The sequence below is a fragment of the Podarcis tiliguerta genome, assembly GCF_965153285.1.
Source record: "Podarcis tiliguerta genome assembly, chromosome: 1".
Lineage (NCBI taxonomy): Eukaryota > Metazoa > Chordata > Lepidosauria > Squamata > Lacertidae > Podarcis > Podarcis tiliguerta.
Genome location: NC_139534.1, coordinates 12280687 through 12299902, shown reverse-complemented (window position 1 = coordinate 12299902; position 19216 = coordinate 12280687). Strand labels below are relative to the sequence as shown.

The 19216-nt window shown below is 46.9% G+C and overlaps 1 protein-coding gene across 5 annotated transcripts in view; it reads left to right on the top strand.

Annotated features, from left to right (window-relative positions):
• CFLAR (CASP8 and FADD like apoptosis regulator) overlaps nucleotides 1-18884 on the top strand; it is a 39555-nt gene extending 20671 nt beyond the window's left edge. For all 5 annotated transcript variants that reach the window (XM_083410636.1, XM_083410633.1, XM_083410632.1 and 2 more), the window contains 2 exons: nucleotides 12828-13305; nucleotides 16507-18884. In XM_083410636.1, the coding sequence (XP_083266762.1) occupies nucleotides 12828-13305; nucleotides 16507-16642 (614 nt within the window). In that variant the 3' untranslated portion in view covers nucleotides 16643-18884. The remainder of the gene's footprint in view (nucleotides 1-12827; nucleotides 13306-16506) is intronic.
• The last annotated feature ends 332 nt before the right edge of the window (nucleotides 18885-19216 follow it).

The following is a 19216-nucleotide window of genomic DNA, read 5'->3' as shown; positions in this document are numbered from 1 at the left end:
TCTTTGACATCTGGTGGGAGGGCGTTCCACAGGGAGGGCGCCACTACCGAGAAGGCCCTCTGCCTGGTTTCCTGTAATTTGGCTTCTCGCAGTGAGGGAACCGCCAGAAGGCCCTCAGCACTGGACTTCAGTGTGCGGGTAAAACGATGGGGGTGGAGACGCTCCTTCAGATATACTTTGCTAAGTCTTTGCTAAGACTGTGTATATACACTACACCTTTAAAGCACATTCCCTGCTCCCTACAGAATTCTGGGTACTGTAGTTTAATAATTGCTGGGAATGGTAACCCTGTGAGGAGTAAACTACAGGGCCCAGAATTCTTTGAGGCAAAGAATGTATTCTGAGTGTATTTTAAAGGTACAGTGGTGCCTCGCAAGACGAAAAGAATCCGTTCCGCGGGTCTTTTCGTCTTGCGGTTTTTTCGTCTTGCGAAGCAAGCCCATTGACGGAGTAGCGCTATTAGCGCTATTGGCGATTTAAGGGCTAAAAACGGCTTTTTAAGGGGTGGGGGATTAGCAGTTTTGCTGCTAAAATGCTTTTAGCAGCTTAGCGATTCAAAATAAGGGGTTTTGGAGCAAAAAAAAAAATCAAATTTTTTCGTCATTTTTCGTCTTGCGAAGCAAGCCCATAGGGAAATTCGTCCTGCGAAGCGCCTCTGCAAACGGGAAACCCTTTTGTCTTGCGGGTTTTCCGTCTTGCGAGGCATTCGTCTTGCGGGGCACCACTGTATAGCGTGTACGAAGTCTGAAATTGCTGTTTTCCGCTTAGCACTACATTGTATAAACTAGTCCCTTACAATTTGTTGCCGTTTTGTAATAAAACAAAGCAAAAGGGAAGCAGATGGGAGATGATAACTTTTGATTCACTAATGCCCAGTGTTATGTACTGAAGTTCTCACCCTGGGCCAGCAGGGGGATACTGTAGATAGTTTTCACTCAGGTCCTCATATGCAAATAAGGGATTGAAAGTAACGTTCAGTGATTGGATAGTTACAGTAAATGGTTACTGTTGCATTCTAGTGGAGCTCTATATAAGCAGGCTGGCTGAACCATTCAGTTCAGTTCTGTTCTGGCTGTGAATAAACAAGAGCCGTTTGAAGAATCGCTGTGTCGTCTGATATGTTCACCCACAACTTAACACTGGCGACAAGGATGGGATCAATGGACAACAGAGCACTCTCTGAGCACCCTCTGAGCGGAGCTGAATCACTGAGCTGAAACACCGAGTGAAATCACTGAATAGAACCAATTCAGAGCTGACCGTTCTGGCTAGAGCACTGTGTTCCATCCATCGTCTCCATATCGGCATCGGAACCATGGCTTCACTTGTGCCTCTACCGCCGTTTGTGCCAGCCTCTGAATCATGGGATTCCTACCTCGCTCGGTTCGACGGCTACTTCCAAGCCAACGAGCTGATGGAAGCATCACAGGAGCGTAAGCGGGGCCTATTCCTCAGCCTCTGTGGGCCTGAGGTGTTTGAAACGGCCCGAGCATTGGTTGCGCCTGTAGCAGTCCAGGCAACACTGTGGGACACGATTCAAGAGAAGCTCTGCAACCACTACACGCCAAAGCCGTCCAAGATTGCTGCCCGCCATGCGTTCTACCACCGGAACCAGGCAGAGGGGGAGTCAATCAACAACAACTACACCACCGCCCTCCGACAGGCTGCAATGCACTGCGAGTTCCGAGACTTAGACAATGCCCTGATGGATCGAATCGTCTGCTGGGTCTGGGACATCCGTCTGCAATGGTGTCTCCTCGCCAAGCCAAACCTCACACTGCAGAGAGCCATTGAGGAGGCCGTGGCCTCGGAAGCTGCTGAACGCTCCACTCAGGAGATCCGCAAGGCCAGCAGCCCGCGTCTTGCTAGGAAGCCAGTTCCAGTTCGTCATGAAGAGGCCAGCAGTGATGAGCCATCCTCCAGTGAACACGATGACATGCTCCAGACAAAGCGGGAGCGCAGGAAGTTCCAACAGAAGTCCAAGGGCCAACCGGAATGTGCGAGCTGCGGAGGCAACCATTTCCGTGCCAAGTATCAATTCAGAGACGTCATCTGTCGGAAGTGTTCCAGAAGGGGCCACATCGCTAAGGTCTGCTGATCGGCTCCGTCTGACACCCCCCCTTCACCGACTCGCAAGTCCAAGTCTTCACTCCAGTCCGCCATGGAAAGCTGTTTCGCTCTCACCAACTGCCGCTGCCCATCTGGAACCACGATTGGCCAAACTGACTCGCCTACGTGACGCAAGCTGAACATCACGGTGCTCATTGAAGGAGCTCCATGTGACATGAAGATCGACACCGGGTCTGCCCTGTCCATCGTGCCTTGGAGCACCATCAAAAGACTGGTACCCAGAGTGTCCAAAAGGCAACTCAACTCTCACCTCAAACACCTGAGAGACTACCAGGGAAACAACATTCCCATAGTAGGCGTTGGCCGGTTCCGGATCGCCTTCAAGGATTTTTCGGGCCTGCTCCGACTGGTGGTGGTCGAAGGTTAGTGGCCAAGCCTCCTAGGGCTAGACTGGTTTGATGCCCTTGGCCTGGAAGTCCCCGGTATCAACTGCATCTCTAACACAGAGACTGAGGGTTTGGTCAGAGACTTTGCCGAGGTTTTTGACAGCACTTTGGGGCAATATACAGGTGCACCCATCTCCTTTGTCCTTGATCCACAAGTTGCCTCATCAAGCTAAAGCCACGCCAGGTTCCCTTTGCTCTCAAGGCTAAGGTGGACAAACAACTGGACAAGCTGGTCGCCCAAGGAGTTTTGGAGATGGCTGACCATGCCAAGTGGGAAACCCCCATCGTCATGCCTGTCAAGCCGGACGGGTCGGTGAGAATCTGCGCCAACTGCAAGCGCATGATCAGCAAGGCACTTCAGCAGCACGCTTACCCGGTTCCTGTTGTCCAACACCTGCTGCATTCCCTGAGTGAGGGTAAGGTCTTTGCTAAGCTGGACCTTGCCCAAGCCTATCAACAACTGCCCGTCAATGATGCCACCGCTGAAGCCCAGACGATCGTCACCCACTGAGGGGCATTCCGTTGCCGCCGTTTTCAGTTCGGGCTGAGTGAGACTCCTGGCATCTTCCAAGCCTTATGGAGCTTCTCCTGCAAAGGCTTCTGGGCGTGGTGCTGTATTTCGACGACATCTTGGTGTCCACAGACTCACACCAGCAGCTGTTCGAGTGCCTCCGCGCCGTGCTGACCGGGTTCCAGGAGGCCAGGTTCAAGGTAAAGAGGTAGAAGTGCCAGATCGCCATTCCACAGGTGGAGTTCCTGGGCTGTCTTACCGACGCCTCCAGCCTTCACCTGACGACATCCAAGATCCGTGCTATCCAGCAGGCCCCCATCCCAAAGAACAAGACGGAGTTGCAGGCGTTCCTGGGGCTGCTGAACTTTTATAACATGTTCCTGCCCCACAAAGCCACGGTGGCTGAGCCTCTTCACCGACTCCTCAGCACAAAGATGCCTTGGTTCTGGGGTCATCGGGAGACAGCGGCCTTCAACGCGGTCAAGGCTCTCCTTTCATCGGACAGTGTGCTGGTACAGTACAGTGAAGCCAGGCTGCTGGTTCTTGCCTGCGACACCTCACCTTTTGGCATCGGCACTGTCCTTAGTCACCGTTTTCCAGACGGAAGAGAAGCACCGCTCGCCTACTTTTCCAGGCCACCGGGAATCGTCAAAATGAAGGCGTTGGCTCGGTGTTATGTCTGGTGGCCTAACATGGACGATGCAATCACTGCCTGGGTTTCCGCCTGTCAAGCATGCCAATAATCTAGGCCTGCGCCACCAGCAGCTAAGGGACATACCTGGGAGACGCCCAAGACACCCTGGTCGAGGGTGCACATTGATCTGGCCGGCCCCTTTCACGGCCGGACCTTTATTGTAGTGGTGGACGCCTATTCGAAATGGCTGGAGGTGGCCCTGATGCCCTCCACCACTACCGAGGCCGTCATCCGGGTGCTGCGAGGCCTCTTTGCAACGCATGGGTGTCCTAATGTCCTCGTCTTGACAACGGACCGCAGTTCACCTCAGGCACTTTTGAGCGGTACCTTTTGGGACTGGGCATCCGCCATGCCCTAACTGCACCATTTCATCCATCCAGCAACGGGCAAGTGGAGAGAATGGTGCACTTGGCATAAGAGACACTGGCGCACCTGGACCAGGGAGACTGGCACGAGCGGGTTGCCGAATACTTGTTCGTGCAACACCTCACCCCTCATGCAGTCACAGGGCGGAGTCCTGCCGAACTGCATATGGGCCGCTGCCTCAGATCTCTGCTTGACCGGTTGCATCTGGACTTTGCCGTGGCCGAACCCCTGGGTTGTGCCAACGCGCCTCGGTCCTTTGTTCCAGGAAACCAGGTCTTTGCCCGGAACTTTGTGGGGGACATTCCTTGGGTGCCAGCCACAGTAGTGGGAGTCACTGGACCTCGCTCGTACCAGGTGGCACTCGAAGACGGACGTTTGTGGCGCTGGCACATAGACCAGCTTAGGCGCAGGGTTGGGGACTTGGACACTACCGCAGTGCCCCCAACTGTGCTTGTGGCTCCGGAAGAGACACTTACAGATGGCGAGGCTCCACCTACACCTCCCTCGCAAACTGCCAGCGTGGAGCCGAACCAAGCCGCTTAAGAGGGTCTGCTGGACTTCCCACAGACTCAGACCACTGCCGTGCCTGACATTCCGCCAACTCCACTTGCGGATGTTCCACCCACAGCAGCGGATCCAGGGGACTTGGTTTCAACGCCACCTAGGGTCGCACCACAGCCTCAGCAAGAATCGGAAGGCCCCCCGGACCTGGGTACCGGTCCCCGGTGGTCTGGCAGAGTTTCCAAGCGCCCAACTTATTTAAAGGACTATGTTGTTGGATATGTAATACTGTCAGTCTAATGGAAGTAGGTGAAATGTAACCGATATGCTTTTGTGCCTAATTGAACCATTACATGCAGTGCTATATATAAGGAAACCATTACGATTGTAACTAACGCCTTATCTCGGTGGGGAGGGGTGTTATGTACTGAAGTTCTCACCCTGGGCTAGCAGGGGGATACTGTAAATAGTTTTCACTCAGGTCCACATATACAAATAAGGGATTGAAAGTGATGTTCAGTGATTGGATAGTTACAGAAAGTGGTTACTGTTGCGTTCTAGTGGAGCTCTATATAAGCAGGCTGGCTGAACCCTTCAGTTCAGTTCTGTTCTGGCCTGTGAATAAACAAGAGCTGTTTGAAGAATCGCTGTGTCTTCTGATATGTTCACCCACAACTTAACACCCAGAACAATCCAAATAAGACAATATGGATGCTATATGTTTAAAAAGAAATGGAAAAAGTACAGTCAAGATAGCATGCAGTTGGGGAGGCATAATCAAAGGCATAATCTGTAGGTTCCTGCAACACTCATTCCACTCAGTAGTAAAAATGCAGTCGGGGGTGAGGTAACTTATATTTTATAAGCATTTTCTTTCCTGTTTGTTGTGCGGAAAGCTTTGCCGGTAAACGGCCTTGCGTGTATCACTTTGTGTTTCCTTTTCGCCTTGAACCCCACATCTATTTTTGATCTGAGAAGGAAAAATTACGCTTTTTTCTCCATGTCCTTCCAACTCTGGGCACCACAGTTCAAGAAGGACACTGACAAACTGGAATGTGTCCTGAGGAGGGCAACCAAAATGGTCAAAGGCCTGGAAACGATGCCTTATGCGGAACGGCTAAGGGAGCTGGGCATGTTTAGCCTGGAGAAGAGGAGGTCAAGGGGTGATATGATAGCCATGTTCAAATATATAAAAGGATGTCACATAGAGGAGGGAGAAAGGTTGTTTTCTGCTGCTCCAGAGAAGCGGACACGGAGCAATGGATCCAAACTACAAGAAAGAAGATTCCACCTAAACATTAGGAAGAACTTCCTGACAGTAAGAGCTGTTCGACAGTCGAATTTGCTGCCAAGGAGTGTGGTGGAGTCTCCTTCTTTGGAGGTCTTTAAGCAGAGGCTTGACAGCCATATGTAAGGAGTGCTCTGATGGTGTTTCCTGCTTGGCAGGGGGTTGGACTCGATGGCCCTTGTGGTCTCTTCCAACTCTATGATTCTATGATTCTATGACTTCAAGGGCTAGTCCCGGTCTCCACAAGGAGCACAATGAGATGGTAGCCAGCACAGCACAGCGGTTAACGTATTGGACTGAAAGCTAGGGGATCCAGATTCAGATCCTCAGACAACCCCTAACATGAAGGCCCGCTGTGTGACAACGAGTCAATCTTCTCATCTAATCCATTATTTCATAGGGTGGCTGTGCAAATAAAATTGGCTAGGGAGAAAAAGCCTGAAAGCCCGCTATGAGCTGCTTGGAAAAAGTTAGGATGTAGCTGTGAGAAAACCAAATGAATAAAAATACTGCAGTGGTTTTGTTGCTTGTTGTCGTTTAGTCATGTCCGACTGTTCGTGACCCCCTGGACCAGAGCACGCCAGGCCCTCCTGTCTTCCACTGCCTCCCACAGTTTGGTCAAACTCATGCTGGTAGCCTCGAGAACACTGTCCAACCATCTTGTCCTCTGTCGTCCCCTACTCCTTGTGCCCTCCATCTTTCCCAACATCAGGCTCTTTTCCAGGGAGTCTTCTCTTCTCATGAGGTGGCCAAAGTATTGGAGTCTCCGCTTCAGGATCTGTCCTTCCAGTGAGCACTCAGGGCTGATTTCCTTCAGAATGGAGAAGTTTGATCTTCTTGCAGTCCATGGGACTCTCAAGAGTCTCATTTCAGATTGCAGGGGTGGCTTCATTTTTAATTTTCTCCTATTCAACAAAATCTCCTTGCCAATAAACAGCAGGAACAAGCTAGCAATTGTAAGATTTTCGCTTGGCCCACTCCCTAATATGCTATTTCTCTGCCCACTGGGATTTTGGTTTTTTAATCTATGAGGAGGTTCAGAAGTGGTATCTTCCTCCTCATTCTTAATGCATGCATGTAGGCCAGGCAAGATCTTTTATCTGATCATTGCTGAAATCTGCAAGGTGCTGAATGGGCTTCTGGGATCTGATCAGAGCTTGGCTTGGTGCCAATTGTTTGCAGAATCTGCCTTCCCTTCTCTGAAAGATTGTGGATTTCCTATTGTGGAAGTATTCAGCCAGAATCGAGCTCAAAGTGGTAGGGTATGAGAAAAATTGTGAAATCAGATCTGCTTACAAACCTGGATAGGAAACTCATCTTAGATAAGTTTACCTGAACTCTCTGAATGGGATCAATTGCTCCTTCACACCTCTAATCCCCCTCTGCTGTACTCACAATTGGGTCCATTAATGAATTTTTGGGGTGGATCTAACCAGGTTTAGGAATATATTCTCATGAGAAAAAGCAGAGGTGCCTAATCCATGCTTGCAAAACAATATTTCACCTTAGTTTTTTAGTTTGAAATAATCTATTCTCATTATAAAACTATTGTCTATTCTGTCCATAACTATCTTTTTCTACAAGCTTTAAAGCATTTTTTTGTGTTGCTCCCCCCCTATGAAACTGCACAAAAATATATATTTTTGTTTCCTTTCGATTTTTTTTATGTGATTGCAACATTTTTAAAAAGAGATGCCCAGTCTAACCCTTACATGCCCCTGCTTCACTTCCAGCCATTTTTTTTTTTTTTTGAAAAATTCCCTACGCGTCTCTTACATAAGCAAAAATAAAAATCTCTTGAGGGCTTGATGCATGCTACTGGAACACACCAGTGGCTAAAAATAGCACAAATGAGTGCAGTCAAGGCCGTTTTGTGCCTCGGGGGGGGGGGGGGGATGAGAACAGAGGAAGAAAAGGAACAGTAACCTTTTCTCTCCTGTTTCTCATCAGCAACCATCTCGGGAGACGAGGCAGTTTTATGCACAGCTTAACACGTCTCGCCAAAATTAAATGTATGCAGCTTAATTATTGTAAGGATGTGGTAGAACTACAGCCAAGATCTCTGTATCTGGATAGGTGGGAGACAACTAGAATTACTGGGCAAGAAGGTACAGTGGTGCCCCGCAAGACGAATGCCTTGGAAGACGAAAAACTCGCAAGACGAAAGGGTTTTTCGTTTTTTGAGGTGCTTCGCAAGAAGGATTTTCCTAAGGGCTTGCTTCGCTAGACGAAACGGCCCTGCCTCTCGTGTCATGGTGACGGTCACTGCACGCACGCACGCTCGCTTCCCCGCTCCTCCGGCTCCCTCCCACCTTCCGGCTGATGGTTGGTGCCTCGCGCCGCTGCCCACCTCCCCCTCGCACGCTCCCCTCAGAGAGCCGTTGCCGCCAGCGCCTCTCTCTCCCTGGAGTCGCGCTCCTGAGCCCCGCCGCCCTCCAGCAGCCGCGTCGCACGGTGGCCACAACGCGCGGGTGAGTCTGAGGTACCGGCTGCGGCAGCTGTCCTGCTTCTCCCCGCCCCTCCCCGCCGTTGTCAGTGTTTAAATGCAGTGGTGCTTTGCAAGATGAAAAAACTCGCATAATGAAGAAACTTGCGGAACGAATTAATTTCGTCTTGCGAGGCACCACTGTATAAGCAAAAATGAAGGAACCTGTGGCCGCTCTCCCCCCAGCTCCCAATATCCCTGACTATTGGCCATGCTGGCTGGGGCTGATGGGAGTCGGAGTCCAACAACACCTAGCTCAGTCAGTGGAGCAAGAGGCTCTTCATCTTGGGTTGTGGGTTCGAGCCCCACACTGGGTGAAAGATTTCTGCATTCCTAGGGATTGGGCCAGATGATCCCCACGGTCTCTTCCAATTCTGCAGTTCAATGAAAAGGAAATCTGGAGGGCCTCAAGTTCCTTACCTCTGGTCCGAACTAACTTTTCTCTGAAGGATTAATAATAATAATAATAATAATAATAATTTATTATTTCTACCCAGCCCATCGGGCTGGGTTTCCCCAGCCAGTCTGGGCGGCTTCCAACAAAATATTAAAATACAGTAGCCTGTTAAACATTAAAAACTACCCAAAACAGGGCTGCCTTCAGATGTCTTCTAAAAGTCTGGTAGTTGTTTTTCTCTTTGATATCTGGTGGGAGGGTATTCCACAGGGTGGGTGCCACTACTGAGAAGGCCCTCTGCCTGGTTCCCTGTAACTTGGCTTCTCACAGCATGGGAACCGCCAGAAGGCCCTCAGCGCTGGACCTCAGTGTCCCGGCAGAACGATGGGGGTGGAGATGCTTCTTCAGGTATACTGGACCAAGGCCATTTAGGGCTTTAAAGGTCAGCACCAGCACTTTGAATTGTGCTCGGAAACGTGCTGGGAGCCAATGTAGGTCTTTCAAGACCGGTGTTATATGGTCTCAGCGGCCGCTTCCTGTCACCAGTCTAGCTGCCGCATTCTGGATTAGTTGTAGTTTCCAGGTCACCTTCAAAGGTAGCCCCACATAGAGCACATTGCAGGATAACCTTCCATTCAAAGCAGGAAACATAGGAAGCCACATTATTCTGTATGGGCAGCCCTGCAGCTAGTCCAGTCCTGCAGTGGCTCTTTGGGGTATGAATTCTTTCCCCCCATCTCCTGTTCCCTGATCCTTTTTGAATAAGTGACCCGGGGACTTCCTGGAACTGAACAGAGATGGGTGCTTTAGCATTGGAGACAAAGCGAAACGAGAGCATTCACTAAAACGCAACTTTAAAGTGAAAGTTGCCATTCCCGAACCTGAGCCGAGATAGTTAAGGACCAATGGGGGCCTCCAGCAAAATGTTGGAAGTGTGGATTGCTGCCAGCCAACCAGCCATACCCTTATCTTCAATACTCCATTCCATCCCTACTCTTTCGTATATTTTAAAATTGTATTTTTCTTTCCTCCGACCGTCTTCCTTGGCCCCTGAAAATGCTCTGTTCTCATTGGACTTTTCTGCCCCATCCATTTCTGTGGCTTTGGGGATGCATGGTTCTGGCTGTATAGCCAAAAGCCCTGTGCCTGAACATCACTGCAAAAGGGGATGCTAGATCTTGCTGGCGATGCTTGCCCTTTGTAAGACTCGCTTCTCATGGGCCTGACCCTGATGTGAGGCGTGCCTTTAAGAGGGTCAAACCCCAGAATTAGGCCAAGACTGAAAAATGTTGGCACCCCAAGCCCTGTTGAAGTTGCAAGAGGACATGAGCCCACTGTTAATTACAGTCGTACCCTGGTTGCCAAACACCTTGGAACTCGTACGTTTCGGCTCTTGAACGATGGAAAACCAGAAGTGAGTTGTCACGGTTTTTGAACACTCCTGCAGCTAATCAGAAGCTGCGCCTTGGTTTTCAAACAGTTTCAGGAGTCGAACAGACTCCCGGAACGCATTCTGTTCGAAAACCAGGGTACAACTGTACTTTGACATAGCAATTTTATGTATGCTTGCTCAGGAGTAAGTTGCACTGTGTTGAGTGAGGCCTATTCCCAGGTAGCTGTGCCCAGGGCCACAACCTATAACGATGTACTCCTATGCATCCATACCTGTGAGTCCTGTTGCATTCCTGCATAACATAGGGTTTCATATTGTATTTAAGCTCTTCGGAATCCTAACCAGGTGCAAAAATAAATTGCTGGTCATTCATATGTGGAAAACAAAGTCAACGGCAGTCAAAATTTATTCACCATGTGCGGAATAGAATAAATTATCAACTACTCCCTGACATTAAGTGTCCCAAGCACTTCTACGGCTCCTTCTCTTAAGAACTAGTTTGGCAAAACAGTTCCAGGAAAAGCAGAGTGTTTTTTGAATATCAAACAATGTTTGGGGATGTCCCCGACCACCACCCGCGCAAAAAAAAAAAATCATGTTGGGTTGGGGATTTTTTGTGCGAAGGTTGCCTGTTTTTTAATATTTATATTCCCCGTTTAGGGAAGTTTTAAATATTTAATGCTGTATTGATTTTAACACTCGATTGGAAGCCGCCCAGAGTGGCTGGGGAAACTTAGCCAGATGGGCGGGGTATAAATAATAAATTATTATTCTTAATTATTATTATATTGGAGGAAGTTTCTACGCCCGTCTTGCTTCCTGCTGATAATCCTCTGGAGTAAAATTGTTCCGTGGAAATTTTCATGACAGGTTATTTAAAAGCTAGACGGGAATATGTGGTGTCCTACCCTCCACCCCCGCACACACAAACACATACCAGAGTAAACTGTGAATTAGGGAGAGGTATAAAGATGCAATCCTGCCCTCTGATGGCTAGACTGTATATTAGTGTTTATGAAGGAATGAATCGAATCACTTCCTCTAAAACAGCTTAGGGAGGTCTGAGCATGCTCAGTAGTTGTAGAAAGGTGGCAGTTTGCTTGCTGAGTGAAAAAGAAGAAGAAAATGGAAGAGGGTAGTGGAATGAATGATTTCCTTTGTGGGAGGGCATGGTTGGTGGAATCCCTGAACTCACGGCTCAGGGCTTTAAAGGTAAATATCAGCACCTTAAATTGGGCCTGGAAATACATAGGCCGCCTGTGTAGTTAATGTAAAGTCTCCATAATTTGCTCAGATCTTTGAGCAGCAGTGTTCTGGCAGCCCTATGCTGTATCGGTTGCTGTTTCCAAATCGCCTTCAAAGGCTACCTGATGTGGAAAGCGTTGCTGTAATCCCACCTGGATGCAGCTAAGCCAGGTGTGGGGAATCTTGGTCCCATCTGGCAGCGCAGTCAGGGATGGAGTTCTGCATCCCTACCTGCCCGCGGACTGTCTCGCCAGAGTGGTGCATGCTCTAGTTATCTCTCGCTTGGACTACTGCAATGCACTCTACGTGGGGCTACCTTTGAAGGTGACCCGGAAAATACAACTAATCCAGAATGCAGCAGCTGGGAGTGGCTGCCGAGACCATATAACACTGGTCTTGAAAGACCTACATTGGCTCCCAGCACGTTCCCGAGCACAATTCAAAGTGTTGGTGCTGACCTTTAAAGCCCTAAACGGCCTTGATCCAGTATACCTCCATCGTTCTGCCTGGATGCTGAGGTCCAGCGGCGAGGGCCTTCTGGTGGTTCCCTCACTGTGAGAAGCCAAGTTACGGGGAACCAGGCAGAGGGCCTTCTCGATAGTGGCGCCCGCCTTTGACATCCCACCAGATGTCAAAGAGAAGAATAACTACCAAACTTTTAGAAGACATCTGAAGGCAGCCCTGTTGAGGGAAGCTTTGAATGTTTAATAGGTTATTGTATTTTAGTGTTTTGTTGGAAGCATCCCAGAGTGGCTGGGGAAACCCAGCCAGATGGGTGGGGTACAAATAAATTATTATTATTATTATTATTATTATTATTATTATCATCATTATCATCATCATCATCATCCCTGGACTAAGGCATGTGCTGCTGAGGCCAGATTTGATTTCTTCAGGTGTGACTGAAGCTTCTAGCTCTGTTGGACGTTGTCTCTCATATCACTAGAACTCAGGATGTTGGACTACATGGGACTTGGGCCTGATCCGGCAGGGCTCTTCTTATATTAAGATTCCAGGAGCCCCCACTAGACTATGTACTTGGTCTTCCATGGGGAGTTCAGGTTGTATGCCTGCACCCAGGTAATGAGAAGTCAGCCCTGTTCAGGGAAGTTTGTAATGTGTGACATGTTGGTGTATTTCTTGCCTTTGTTGGAAGCCGCCCAGAGTGGCTGGGGAAACCCAGCCAGATGGGCGGGGTACAAATAATAAATTATTATTATTATTATTATTATTATTATTATTATTCCAAGTGGCAGATTGAAGTGCTTGCTTGGCGATGTATCTATGGCTTGCTGTTTAGAATAAAATCTTTAAAAATCTTCTCACTCACTTGTGCATTGTATTGCCTCTGAATCTCATTTTAAAAGAACCACCTTGCATTTGGCAAGACCTTTCCATAATTTCTTTCTCCGGGCGTTTTTCTTTCTCCAGATATGCTGGCAGAAGCCTTCCAAGCGCTGTCCTTCGAAGTCCACTGTTGCCTCTTCCCTAGTGTGGACGCCTTGGTGCGCGAGCTGTTTGAGGTCGCGAGGCTGAAGCAACACAAGGACTATGACTGCTTTGTTTGCGTCCTCATCAGTCGAGGGAACGAGCAAGGGATCTTCTGCACAGACCAGGGTGCTCCTGCGTTCTCCCTGGAGAGGTTGAAGAATTTCTTTACTGGCGATGCGTGCGTTTATCTCTCGGGGAAACCCAAGCTGTTCTTCGTCCAGAACTATGTTGAGCGCCGAAGCAGGCAGGAAAATACCAGCTTAATAGAGACAGACGGAGATCTGTGTACCATTCCGCAAGGAGCGGACATTCTCTGGAGCCAATGTATGCTGGATGCATCATACCTGGAGGGATCGCAGAGTACATCCTCTTACTACCTGTCTGCTCTAGCTGACCTTCTGACTGAGCCGCACAAAAGGTAGAAAGTTGGAGGGGGGGAAGGCTTTTTTTCTCAACGTGAACAACATCAAAGCAGCAATCCCACTTTTCCTATGGGTGGTTCCTGTGTTGCATTTTTGTATGACTGCAGAAAAGGGACAGAAATATGGGAATGGTTGCAGAACTTACCGTATTTTTCGCTCCAAAGGACGCACCAGAACATAAGGCGCACCTAGTTTTGGAAGGAGGAAAAGAAGAAAAAATTATTCTGAATCCCAGAAGCCAGAACAGCAAGAGGGATCTGGCTTCTAGGATAGCCTCTGGCTGTTCTGGCTTCTGGGATAACCGCGCCAAGCCTCTTCAGGGCAGCGGGATGAAGGCTCCCCCTACCCGGAAGAGGCTGCGCAGGGCTAAGGCAGAAGCCAGGACGGTGCGTCACTGAAGGGGTGCTGCGCAGTTCTCCTTCTCTGAGAGGGAGAACTGCGCAGTGCCCCTTCTGCAAAGCTGGAGAAAGAACAGAAGTAGTCCCTTCTGTTCCTCCTCCAGCTTCCGGGACAGGCGCGTCGCTGAAGGGGCTCTGTGCAGTTCTCTCTCTCTGTGTAGCGCCTCTCCTTCACGGGAGAGGCGCTGTGCAAAGACGGAGAAGGCGCAGCGCCCCTTCAGCGAAGCTGGAGAAGGAACAGAAGGAGACCCTTCTGTTCCTCCTCCGGCTTCACAGGACAGGCGCTGCACAGAGAGGGAGAGCTGCGCAGCACCCTTCAGCGAAGCGGGAGGAGGAACAGAAGGGTCTCCGTTCCTCCTCCCGCTTCGCTGAAGGGGCGCTGCGCAGCTCTACCTCTGCACAGCGCCATTCGCTCCATAGGACGCACTCACGTTTCCCCTTACTTTTTAGGAGGAAAAAAGTGTGTCTAATGAAGCGAAAAATACGGTAACCCTCTGAGAAACTGCTTTCACTATATATATATATATATATATATATAGTGAAAACTATATATATATATAGTGATATATATATATATATATATATATATATATATATATATATATATATAAAATTTTACGTAGTTTTTCAGATTTTAGAAATTTACAATCGATTATCCAACAACCAACATAAAAAGAGAATTTCAAAGAATCTCCTGAACTTCCCTCCTCCCCTTTGTGGGTCCTTGTATTAACCCTTTCCTCCTGCATCTTTTCTATTAATCCAAATCTTTTAAATTATTATTACTGTTATTAATTTCATTTTTATACCACCTTATATTTTTAAGAAAAATCTCAAAGCGGTTTACAGCATATTAAACATCAGTAAAAACAATCTAGAATCAAATATTTCTGAAGAAAGTCCAATATAATGTATAGAGTCAAAGCAACATAATGAACAGGAAACTAAAATATTATCTGAAAGGTTTCAAAATAAAACATTACAAAGGAGGTCAACTACAGAATACCTATTTAACACAAGCAAAGTTAACAAACAAAAAAAAAAAAGAATCTTAAACATTTCGAAAGAAAACATTGCTAAGTGAAGTCAAATATAAAATGCACATTTAAAACACCATAGTGTATACCCAAAATTCAACACTGAACTACAAGTGTTATTCCAATCCTGCTAGTGGTTTTAATTGTTTACAATGGTTTTTAAGGTAAATTATGTATTTTCCCCATTATTAAAATTTTGGTCTTCCTGATTTCTGATTCTTCCAGTCATTTTTACCCATTTGGCATAGTCCATCAACTTAATTTGCCATTCTTCGCTGTCTTCTTTCCATCTCTGGGCAAGTAAAATCCGAGCGGCTGTTGTCGCATACATACCGTATTTTTTGCACCATAACACTCACTTTTTTCCTCCTAGAAAGTAAGGGGAAATGTCTGTGCGTGTTATGGAGTGAATGCCTACAGATGGCGGGGGGATCTGCTGCAGTCGCGAGCAGAGGATCCATGGTTCCCCTTCCTTCCCTCCTCCGTGGCTCGCTTTGAAACAGCAAAGCGGGAGAAGAGCCGCTGAGTGGGGAGGAGAGAGGGACAGAGAGCCTGCTTGCTTTTAAGGAGCAAAGCGGGAGAGGAGAGGAGCCGCTTACACGAGTGTAAGCAGCTCCTGTCCGGTTGGCTCCTTTAAAGCAAGCAGGCTCTCTGTCCCTCTCTCCTCCCCACTCAGCTGGCTAAATAGCAGCAAAGTTTTTCAGCGAGCCAGGGAGGAGGGAGAGAAGCAGAGCCTGCTTGCTTTAAAGGAGCAAAACGGGAGAGGAGAGGAGCCTTCTCCTCTTATACCCCCCTTCTGCATTATTAACAGCATCCTTCTCCACCCACCCCACACGTGTTCCTTGTCCCTTGAGTGCTTTTCCTTCCCTCCCCACTTAAAACGTGGTAACAAAGCACGGATCCACATGGATACTCAGGATTTTTGCATTGGGCCACCCCAAACTCTCTGTCAAATCACATGTCTGTGGCCACAGCATGAACTACAAAAATCATACATCAACTGTTTCGTTTAGAATATATTTTTTCTTTTTTTCCTCCTCTAAAAACTATGTGCGTGTTATGGTCGGGTGCGTCTTATAGAGCGAAAAATACGGTAAATAGTCTTTTCTGGTCCGTTGGAATTTCGGCACCTAAGGAACTGCTTTCACTTAAAAAGCCAAGGTTCTAGCCCAGGGGTCAGCAAACTTTTTTAGCAGGGGGCCGGTCCACTGTCCCTCAGACCTTGTGAGGGGCCGGACTATATTTTTTTTTAAAAAAGAACCCAATTCCTATGCCCCACAAATAACCCAGAGATGCATTTTAAAGAAAAGGACACATTTTATTCATGTAAAAACATGCTGATTCCTGGACCATCCATGGGCCGGATTTAGAAGGCGATTGGGCCGGATCCAGCCCCCCGGGCCTTAGTTTGCTTACCCATGTTCTAGCCGTTATAGCACTGGAGAGAGGAACCAGGAGCATTGTAAAGGGGTGGTCTAAAGGAGCTCTGAGCTCCCGCCTCCCTTCCTCATTTTTAAAAACAATCTCCTTTTCTTTCCTCCCCCTCCCCCCGCCCTTTTGCTTTGCTTATGGAGCATATTGCAAAGCACAGTGCAGGTGAGACCCCAGCTACCTGCCCACCATCTTAAATTGTGATACGCTCCACTATGTCCGGTGCCAAAATATATTACGGCAAAGTCAAGAGTTGGAAATTACTTTTTACAGATTGCTATGTGGCTATTGACACTCTGTCACTCTTTTCCTCCCCCTTCTTCCCTTACAGGAAGTTGCATCTGTTGGATATCTTGGTGGAGCTGAACAACAGAGTTTATTCGCGGAACAGGACTCACCCTACGGAACAGTATTTTGTCATGTTGAAGCATACCCTAAGGAAAAAGCTTTTCCTCTCTGACACCTAAATACGCCAAGCCTAACTCGCAGCAGGTGTGCCCTAGGGAGATCTCCCTTTGAATGCCATCCATTGGTTCCCCCTGTAAGGTCAAGAACCACCAGCTATGGTAGGATTTTGTCCCTTCTTTGTGCCGCCAGGTACCCAAAGTTCAGATAGATAGATGCTGATTTAAAGGACAATGTAATCTAACGCAACATAGAAGACTACTAGACATCACTGATCACACCTCTTCATTTTTCAGCTTCTTTCTCACAACCCTTTTGAGAGTTCGCTTCTGCCCTTTTTTCCACTTGGGGGTGGGTGCAAGGTCAATGGAAAGGAGAGCTCCAGACCTCAGGCACCATAGATCTGTCTGAACTCACAGGTGGAGAGTCATGGGGCAGCGACAATAAACTGAGGATGTGGCTCCGTTGAGCCACGTTGATGGAAGGGAGCACTATTGCTTGGTCAGAAGAATCTGGTGTAAAGGCTACGGGGGGAAAGAAACTTGGCAGAACAAGGGCCTTGTTTTTGTGCTCTTTCTGTTGTTCTTGATGATCTAAAAACAGGTGCTGGGGACTTCCATGAAACCCCAGCAAGCATGGCCATGGCCAAGGATTGGAGATACAGCAACATCTACAGGGCCAAAGGTCTGAAACCTACACGCTGGAATTGTGTGTGTGCAGAATTTTCGGCTTTCGGGCGATATTTAGCATCTTCCTTGCGTGTACCCCAAAATATCCCACCTATCTAGAACTTCAAAGTAACAAAACCAGCTTTCTACCAAGTACAGACGGCCCATTGCTCTGTCGTCACATAGAACTGGGACTGCACTATTCATCTCTTTGTGCTAATGGCTTCATCTCTTTGTGCTAATGGCTGATTAAACAAACTCTCACATGGGTGGTAAACTGTCCTTCATCTTTGTGTCCCCAGATTGTTGTTGGACTACAACTCTCATTATCCCTGACCATTAGCTGGGCTGGCTGGGGATTATGGGAATTGTAGTCCATTTTTTATTTTTGTAAAAAAGGAGACTAAAAGTTGAACATTCTGGTGGTATGACAGGAAAATAGGAAGAGCTACCTTTGTTCTTGGTTGGGGGAAGATTGATCTGCTATCCTTGATGTTGAATTGAATCGGAAGGTGTTTTCTGCTGTTGATTGTTGCTCGACTGTTAATTAGAAGCAAGGTTTTGAGACTCGGACATGTACTATTAATATATTTATTTATATTGGTTATTTTGTTCAGATATGTATATTTCACCTATACGTTTGATTGTTGCTGTTTTTTAAAGATTCTTCTCGGTCATTATTCCCTGGTAATTTGTTTCTGTTTGAAAAGTTCTTTCTAATGGGATCTAAAGAAGCCCAGTTTTTCTAAATGACTTCTTGAATCCTCTTTTACATGAATTCATTTAAGTTTATTTCATATGTGCATTCCACTTTTCTATTAAGATAACAATCAAATTGGCTTCTAATATTGTAGCTTTCAAAATGAATTTTAGTATAATTCAGTATCTTATCATTTATTTATTTCTCTCAAGCAGTTCTCTTTAAAAAAAATGAGACTGTGCAATGTCGGAAGTTGAGCAAAACCAATGATCAGGTTTTTTGGTACTCTTTTCGTCTCACACTTAAGCATGATCTAAGACTAAAAGAGTACATGCCCTTACTTGAGAATAAGTTTTGCTAAACTCAGTAGAATTTGCTACTCAGTAAGCATGGGCAAAATAGAGCTGAGAAGACTAGAACCTTTTAATTATTTTTAAAGGGCTCTTACATTACCCATTGTTAATTTAGAAAACCTGTAGCCTTCCAGATCTTGCTGGACCACAACTCCCATCATTCCTGAGGGTAGACTGTTGACTGGGGCTGATGGGAATTGAAGTCCCAACATCTGGGGGTCATCTGGCAAAAAAGATATTTCTAAATAAATTTGCAAGGGAAAAAACCAAGAATAAAATCTCAAATATTGATAGATGCAAAAGAAAGAGTTGGTTGTCCCCTGCCAGATATGAGACTATACTATGAGGCATCCTGTCTTTATTGGTTGAAGGAATGGGTGACATTAGAGAATTCACATATTCTAGACTTAGAAGGTCATGACAGTATTTTTGCTTATTTACTGTATGAAAAGGTGAAGTTCATAAAGGATTTACAAATCATAATTAGGAAAAAATTGTAGAGAATATGGGATAAATACAAGCATTTATTAGAGGTAAAACACTACATTGGCTCTCATTGTTGGAAGAAAGCGGTAAAGAAAAAGAATATGATAGAAGGGTGGACAACTTATAGAAATTTATTAAAACAAGAGGGACGAGAGTATAAATTAAAAGAATTTAAGGAATTATTAGGGAAATTAACAACATGGATACAATATAATCATTTGTTGTTGTTGTTTTTAATAATATTTTATTAAGATTTTCACATAAGAAAAAAGAAAAATACAAAAATAAAAACAAATAAAAACAATTCAGTTTTCATAATATATCTTGCATTTGCTTATTTCCCGGACCTCCCCACACCTCCCCTCTCTGTATTCCAGTTCAATTATTTATTCAGCAAATCCCTTCCCTCTCCCTTATCCTTATCCTGAT